Source organism: Anolis carolinensis, chromosome 4, assembly GCF_035594765.1.
Source record: "Anolis carolinensis isolate JA03-04 chromosome 4, rAnoCar3.1.pri, whole genome shotgun sequence".
Lineage (NCBI taxonomy): Eukaryota > Metazoa > Chordata > Lepidosauria > Squamata > Dactyloidae > Anolis > Anolis carolinensis.
Window position 1 is genome coordinate 2111747 of NC_085844.1, and position 8279 is coordinate 2120025.

Below are 8279 nucleotides of genomic sequence, written 5' to 3' on the forward strand. Positions count from 1 at the left end.
GAGTAGATGACCTTTGGGTGCCCCTTCCAACTCTAGGATATGAAAATTCAATTTTTGGAGGTCTTTAAATAGAGGCTGGAGAGACATTTGTGAGAAGGGCTTGGATAGTGTCTTCCTGGATGGCAGATTGGGGCTGGATTGGATGGCCTTTGGGTGCCCCTCCCAACACTAGCATATGAGGATTCCATCTTTGGAGGCCTTTAAATAGAGGCAGGATGATCATATTTTGTCTTCTTATGTAGTTGTAATGAAGTACGAATTTTGGTTTACAGATATTATGTTTAATTGTGTGTTTAGGTTTTAAAAGGGTAAGTATTACAGTTATTGCATCTCAGCACTCAGAGGTTGGTTGCCATGGAGAAGTAGGCGGAGCCAACTGCCGTTTAGTGGAAGAAGTGCAGAGTTTTAAAAAGTCAGTCAGTCTGTGCTCTGATGAGGCACAGGGAAGATTGATTCCAGGTTGATGGGATCAAGGAGACTCAATTGTTCATTTTGAGTCGGTTTTAAATAAGTTTGGTGACTTATTTAATGTAGTCTGTGTCTTGGTAAGGAACAGAGAATCTGTGATCGTATATCACAAGGGTGACTGTGGTTTGAAGTCACTGGAAAGTCCAAGTTTCAGACTTTGGGAACCAATCCCAGCTGGACTCGCAGAGATCCATTGAAGTAACCATCTAAAAGTGGCAGAGGAAGAAGTTTTACCTTCTTTAAGTAAAAGAAGTGATACTTTAGAGAGTTAATTCATCTCATTCTAGTATTGTAACTGTTAATAAGAATACCTCTAAGTGAGAAACAATATTGTAACCAGTAAGCTCTGTGCCTGAATAAACTTGTTATTGTTCTTCCAACATCTAAGCCTCTGTTGCATATAGTCTAAACCAAATTACGCTACCCTTTGAAGTAAAAGGTCTCCTCCCTGGGTCTTTGGTGGTTGCATCTTTATAGTAGTGAAAAGGGCTCAGACTAGATAGCCTTTGGGTGCCTCTTCTAACTCGAAGATATTTAATTTCCCTCTTTGGAGGCCTTTAAATAGAGGCTGGGTAGACATTTGTGAGAATGGCTTGGATGGTGTTGTCTTCCTGGATAGCAGAAGGGGTTTGGACTAGATGACCTTTGAGTGGCCCTTCCAGTCGGGTCAGATTTCCTTCTTTGGGGGCCTCTAAGTGGAGGCTGAGTGGCCGTCTGTGAGAAGGGCTTGGGAGGTGTCTCCCTGGACAGCGGATTGGGGCTGGACTGGATGGCCTTTGGGAGCCCCTTGCACCCAACTCTACGCGGTGCAGCTGTGTCCGCAGGGCTGCCCGGCTTGGAAGAGTCCGTAGACACTGACCAGTGGGAACATGGCCATGGCCCCAATCATGGAGCCCAGCTGGACCACGGCCCCGCACCAGACCAGGGCGCTGCGCCCCTCGTCCCGCAGGATGACCCCGATCATCAGCTTCACGTAGGAGAGCAGCCCCACAAAGAGCACCCAGCACAGCACCTGCAAAGGCACAGACAGCGCATCATTCAAACCCATAAAGGTGGCTTCACAAGAAGAAAGCGGGAAGCCTCTATGCACCTTCTCCTGCACATGGAAATCCCACTGGGTTGCTTCCATTGGTGACAAAATAGTCGTGCAAAAACTCTGCACTGGGGTCACCATGCACTGACTGGCACAAACTCTGCTTTGATATTTTGGAAGAACATCGAGCATTTTTTCTAGTTCCTTTTGCACTGTTGCGATTCCGTGCATATCCCCATTACTCTTCATGGATGTGCTGTTCTATCTTTAGTATTCCAGTATTTTATTATGTGTTATTATTGTGTTTCTATATTATTTATATGAGGGTTGAATGAAAAGTAATGCCTCCACCTTCATAACTCCTCAACAGATGGCAGTCTTGGTCTACGGCAGGTCCTGGCTTGTTCAGGAGACTCTCCTCTACAGTTAGTTCCATTTGGCGGGAAGCCTTAGCATTGAACGGTTGTGTTGTTAAAGGGCAAAGTATGGAACCCTGCGCAGACAGTCGGTCAATGCGACTTAAGCAACGTGCAGTCATTGAATTCCTGACAGCAGAAGGTGTCACCCCAAACAAGAAAGTGTCACCTTCATTCTCATAATGTGAGAGGAGTTCCTGGCAAATTTCAAATCTGTGCACTTTGACTTCAGGCGTCAGCATCCTGGGTTCCCAGGATCTTCCAATAGCCAAGCAAAGCAATAATGTGACCCACATGTTCTTGTGAAATGCCGATGATGCTTGAAATTTCTCTCTGAGCAATACGACGATCATCCTGAATCAATCAATTGTGAAACACAGTGTTTGCTGTCACAGGACGTCCAGCTCTTGTCGCGTAAGTCAGATGTTCCCACCTCAACATCCTTGAACTTACTCACCCAACGACAACCAGGACTCACATCAACACAATCACCATACACAGCTTGCATTCTCTGAGGAATCTCCTTTGGGGTGACACCTTCTGCTGACAAGAATTCAGTGACTGCACGTTGCTTAAGTCGCATTGACCAACCGTCTGCACAGGGTTCCATACTTCGCACTATAACAACACAACCATTCAATGCTAAGGCTTCCCGCCAAAGGGAACTGTAGAGGAGAGTCTACTGAACAAGCCAAGACCTGCCGCAGACCAGGACTGCCATCTCTTGAGGAGTTAAGAAGGTGGAGGCATTACTTTTCATTCAACCCTTGTACTTCCCTTTCTCAAACAAGACTCTCTCCTGCAAATGGAAATCCCATTGGGTTGCTTCCATTGGTGCAAAAACAATCGTGCAAAAGCGGTGTAGTGTAATGCTGTGTATTAATATTGTTTATATTACATTATTACTATTATTATTATATTTATTTATACCACACTTTATCTCTCCAGAAGGAGACTCAAAACCACTTCGAAAAAAGCATCAGCTGTTGGAAATAGCAACCTTCCAAGCCTTCACTATGTGTTTGTTAATGAATATATTTGCTAATCTGTATTCTATGTATATGTTGATTTGCCAGTTTGACTGAACCTCTTTGGTGAAGGAGGGGCTAGAGACATGGGATTGTACTGAGCATGTTCAGATGCAAGACTCAATTTTGTATTCAGTATATTCTTGGATTTCAATAGAAACAGTCTGCTTTGGACCTCAGTGGAGGCGGATGCATGTATGCTTTTGGACTTCAATGGATACAGTATGAATTTGGACTTCAGTGAGTACAATGATACTTTGGGCTATGGGCTATTGGTTAAAAATGATACCCCGTGTTCACAATACAGACAGGAACTACATCCTATCTATAACTGAACTTTAATAAGAAATATACCTGTATGGTCAATTAATACAAGATGTTTATGAGTAAACAAGATATGTTGTTTTTCAAAGAAGACTTTGTTTTTATTTCTGAATGCATAATTTAAACTAAGAGGTTTCAAGGGAGTGTATATGTTTTGGGCAAATGCGACTGCAATTTCAACTTCAAAGAAACATCTTTAAAACTCTGCTCACCAAATATATTTCTGTAGAGGCGTGTCTTTGTTCTTGGCAGTTCAAAGACATGGTTCTTCAGTTTAACAGCTGAGTAACCTGTGTGCCATTACATGAATGCTTATGAACATCACTTGTTCATAGGGCTGACTTCTAACAAGATCATGGTTTTCTTTTCTTGACTAGTGGTTTTCAAAAGATGGTCTCCACATGTTCATGGTGATTCACATTTGCCAAATGGTTGCGACATCATTTTTCCCCTTTTCAATAAGGTTATAATTGCCATTTATTTCCAAAGGGATATCTGCCCAGAGACTGGGTGCAGATATTTCCAAAATCAGCATAGGATTTAAAGTATGCAAATATACACCTCAGGGTATATATTGTTGTGACTCAGCTGGAGCCTCAGAGTGACTTTGATGGGTATTATGGGATTCAGGTTCAAGATGATGGGATTCAGGTTCAATATGACTCTGATGGGAATTTTGGGAGTCAGGTTCAGAGTGTTTCTGCTGTGGAAGATGAGGGACAGGGAGGCTTTCCCATGGCAGGGAATGGGGTTGATGATACCGAAGCTAGCCAGGTGCAAGTTGACTCAGGAAGGGAGGACAGCTGTCAGTCAGATAGCATGCAGACAGACGTTAACGCTAACGAGCTGTCTGGCCTTGACAAAACAGAATCTTTGGATTGAGCTGGTCGTTTGGTTCGCAGAAGTGTTAGAATAGCAAACCAGAGGGAGGTCAGAGGCCAAAGAAATGCTTTCATGCTGTGCAAGGGGTATTAAAAGAGTGTGCTGAGAGAGAAACCTTTGTCAAAGCAACTTCTGGTTCGAGTCAAGAAGCAAGCTCTTGCTTTCCCGAATTATCTTATAGCCTTTGTGTGTTCATGTTTATGGGACTTTGTCATGCATTAATGGAACCTTGTTTTATGCCTAATGTTTTCTTGGATTATTCTTTATAGCCTCGTTTTGCAACAATCTTTTGGAACTTTACTTTTGCTTTTTAAGAACGATTTATTCCCTATTTCCTAATAAATTACAAAAGACTTCAACCTGTGTGCAGCCTGGTGTATTTAGCAAGGTAAAGCTACCCTGAGGTGCAACATATATAATATATTAGTAGTGGTGGTAGAAGTAATATTCCATGTACATACACACAGCCCTCTTTGGGTGCATCTACACTGCAGAGCTAATGCTGGATTTTAATCCAGGTTAGGATTCGAACTGGCGACTACTCACGATGAGGATGACCCCAAGAGATGACCGCATCAGAGGAGGGCAGGGGCTGAGGATGGCCATGGCCATGATGTAGGAGGCCACCAAGGAGCCGGCCAAGGAGAGGCCGCCCAGCAGCACCAGAGACCTGGAAGGAGAAGGAAGAGAAAGCGAGGAAGAGGAAGGTGACGGAATGGCTAAGGAAAGTGACACTAAAACTATAGGACCACCCAGGGTGTTGGACTAGGTGGCCCATGTGGTCTCTTCCAACTCTTCTGTGACTCTGATTCAGTCCTTTTACTTGGCTTTCTTTAAATCTACTCTGCCCTCCAAGAGTCCAGATTTCTGGGCGTCCAACTCCATTGCGTATTTGCTCACCTTCTCCTTCTCTTTCCTCCTTCTCATAGAATCCTAGAGTTGGAAGAGACCTCATGGGCCCTCCAGTCCAACCCCATTCTGCCAAGAAGCAGGACAACCGCCTTCAAAGCACCCCAACAGATGGCCATCCAGTCTCTGCTTCAAAGTCTCCACCACACTCCAGGGCAGAGAGAGAGTTCCACTGATGAACAGCTCTCACAATTAGGAAGTTCTTCCTCACATTCAGGTGGAAATGTTCTCCTCCATTCCCATCTCCTTCCTCCTCTTTCATTTTCCTCCTGCCTCCTCCTCTTCTTTTCCTTCACTTTCCTTCACCATCAGTGGTTCCCAAACATTTTTGACCAACAACCACTTGACCAGGGATCACCTTGACCAGGGACCACTTTGGCCAGAGACCACCCTCCAACATGAGTACCTAAAGGGTTATGAATCAGTTTTTGGTCAACTTTAGATTTGGCTTGGTTATCTGTGGTGCTGATTCAGAAAATGGCATTGGATAGACCACATCAGCTCTAGTTTCTGATACAGAACATATACCATCCAGTAGTCGCCATCTACTCACCCACGGAAAACCATATTTAATCATCTAGAGATGATTTCACCACGTGTCTCAAGGACCTTATTTTAGATCTCAGGCCCACAGGTTGGGAACCACGGCTCTACCTCTTCCTTTCCTTCTTCATTAGCTCCACTTTTTTCTCGTCTCCCTCTGCTTCATTCTCTCCTTCTCTTCCTCTTCTTTCTTCTCCTCTTGTCCTTCTTCCTCCTCCTCCTCTCCTTCTTCTGAGTCTATTTCCCTTTCCTCTTCCCCCGTTCCTCTCTTTTTCCACCTTCTTCTCCTCTTCTCCTTCCTCCTCCTCTGCCTCTCCTTCTTTCTTCTCCACTTCTCCTTCCTTCCTTCCTTCCCCCCTCCTCCTCTCCTTCTTCTGAGTCTATTTCACCTTCCTCTTCCCCTGTTCTTCTCTTTCTCCACTTTCTCCTCCTCTCTTCCTTCCTTCTCTGTTGTCATCCTGGACTACACAAGTCTCATTTTTACTAGGCAGGTCGTGGATAGAATAGACTGAGGGAATCCTCTCCATAATCCCACGCATGCCCAAACAGGCTTTGCTGTTTTCTCTCTTCTATCTTGTTTACATCCACTCCCTCCTCTTGTTGTTTTAGCAATGTGATCTCTGCAGGGATGAGGTTACATCCTCTACGTAGATTAGAATTTTTATGGCCCAAAAGAGAAGGCACAGACCATGCGGTGGGTCGCCATTCCCTCCACATTCTTCCTCCCTTTGTTTCACCAAGAAGGATGCATTTGCCCATCTCTTCAGCAAAATGTAGCTATCTAGAAATCTTTGTTATTTTTACCTACCTACCTACCTTAGAAGCTAGCTTAGACAGCTAGTTAGCTCCAAACCCTTTGCTATCTACAACGGATTTCTTTTTACCTCAATAAATACCTTTTGAACTTTTAAGCTGACTTTACAATCCTTTGCCATCCTAAAGAAGAAAGGCTTTCCCTAAACTCACCTCACGTAAGTTTCCTGTTGTTTTGGATGTGTGCTTCTGCACTCTGTTATATTCTTGGGAATCTACCTCACAAAGAAGGTTATTTTGAGGCTAACAGCTCAGAGATTCTCAACATTCTCCCCTCTTCCTCCTTCCTCCTTTGGGACTCCTTCCTTCTCTCCTCATTCTCCTTCTTCTCCTTTTCTCCTTCCTTCCTCTCCTCTTTCTCCTTCTTTCACCTCTTTTCCCCAAGGGAGATATTGATCCCTCTGCTCTGGCCAAAGGACCCCATTCATCCTCTTCCTTTGGCTTTGCAGCTCTATGTCCGGTCCCCCCCCTACCCGCTTTGGCCACTGACCGCTCACCGGCTGGGCAGGAACCTCCCCAGGAAGCAGGCCATTGGGTTGGCCAAAGCGGCCAAGGTGGCCGAGAGGTGGTAGGCGGTGTGGCCGTAGGGCAGGCAGGAGTAGGACTGGACGGCCGGCAGGACCCCGTTGGTCAAGGCGTTGACCCAGGCCAGCAGGACAAAGATGTAGGCCAGTTGCGGCCTGGAGTAGACCCCGGAGCCGAAGCAGCGTCCTGCGGATCCCTGGACCATGGAAGGCTTTTCTGCCTTGACCTTTGCTCGCAATGCGTTGTCCTCCTTTGTGTAGCCGGTCTCCTTCTCTCGCTCCTTTTTGGCCACCGGGAGGTGGTTGAGGAGGATGAAGGAGGCCAGCGAGAGGCCCATCATGGCGGTCAAGAAGAGGAAGAAGGTCTGGACGGAGAAGTGGGGCGCTTGGTAGTTCCCAGTGGTGTTGCTGCCGTTGCCGTGACACTGGGGAGTGCCCACTCCTTGACCCAAGGCCACCAAGCCGGGCAAGAGTCCGCTCAAGCCTTCGCCGATGAAGTAGGTGGTCAAGTACACCGGCTGGAACCTCCGCATGTAGGGCAGGAAGGTGACCGAGGAGGTGCAGTCCACCAAAGCCAGGAAGAAGAGCAGGGCCAGGAGGGCCGTGCTTCGTGGGACCCCGGCCACGACACTGGTGGAGCCCCAGAAGAAGGCCAGCAGCAGGCAGGACAGGCAGCCCAGCGCCAGCACGCCGTAGATGACCCCGACTTCTCCCAGCCGGCCAAAGCGGTGGGCCAAGGTGAAGACCAGGGGGCCCAGGTTGGCCAGCTGGATGATGACCGTCAGGTAGGAAGGCAGGAGCCAGCCCTCGGGGGCCGCGGCCACCACCAGTGGCAGCTCCACCCACACGCCGTTGATGGCCACCCAGGAGCCGGTGCCCAGCAGGCAGGACAGCAGGTGGACCACCAAGGCCATGGCCGGAGGGAGGCCCAGTGGTCAGCCCTGGGAAACAAGGGGAGCAAGGGTCATTGGGTTATTATCATTGCTTACATCTATATAGCAACAACAACAATAATAACACTTTATTTATATTCTGACCTATCTCCCCAGAAGGGGGTGCTGTTGCTCTATTCTCTATGACGAAGATCCATCAGGACTTCCTCCTTCCTTTTGATCGCCGGCATTTTCATTCCTTTTATGGTGTCTAAAATCCTTCCTCTGCTAATTAGTGGTACAGTAGAGTCTCACTTATCCAACATAAACAGGCCGGCAAAACATTGGACAAGCGAATATGTTGGATAATAAGGAGGCATTAAGGAAAAGCCTATTAAACATCAAATTAGGTTATGATTTTACAAATTAAGCACCAAAACATCATGTTATACAACAAATTTGACAGA

General features: G+C 46.5%; 1 protein-coding gene across 1 annotated transcript; it reads right to left on the reverse strand.

Annotated features, from left to right (window-relative positions):
- Nucleotides 1-1267: 1267 nt before the first annotated feature.
- On the reverse strand, nt 1268-8279 carry LOC100554398 (riboflavin transporter 2-like). The gene is made up of 3 exons (XM_062979848.1): nt 6914-8279; nt 4698-4821; nt 1268-1480 (listed from the first exon to the last, which is right to left on the reverse strand). The coding sequence occupies exons 1-3, from the start codon at nt 7852-7854 to the stop codon at nt 1268-1270; spliced, it is 1278 nt and encodes a 425-aa protein (XP_062835918.1). The 5' UTR covers nt 7855-8279.

Bases quoted from the DNA above. Each gene is read 5' to 3' on its own strand.
- LOC100554398 (XM_062979848.1), bottom strand. From the start codon at position 7,854: ATGGCCTTGGTGGTCCACCTGCTGTCCTGCCTGCTGGGCACCGGCTCC. The intron at 4,822-6,913 runs GTGAGCGGTCAG...TTCTCCTTCCAG, and splicing joins GGGAGGTTCCTGCCCAGCCG to GTCTCTGGTGCTGCTGGGCG. The intron at 1,481-4,697 runs GTGAGTAGTCGC...GTGCCTTTGCAG, and splicing joins CTCTTGGGGTCATCCTCATC to GTGCTGTGCTGGGTGCTCTT.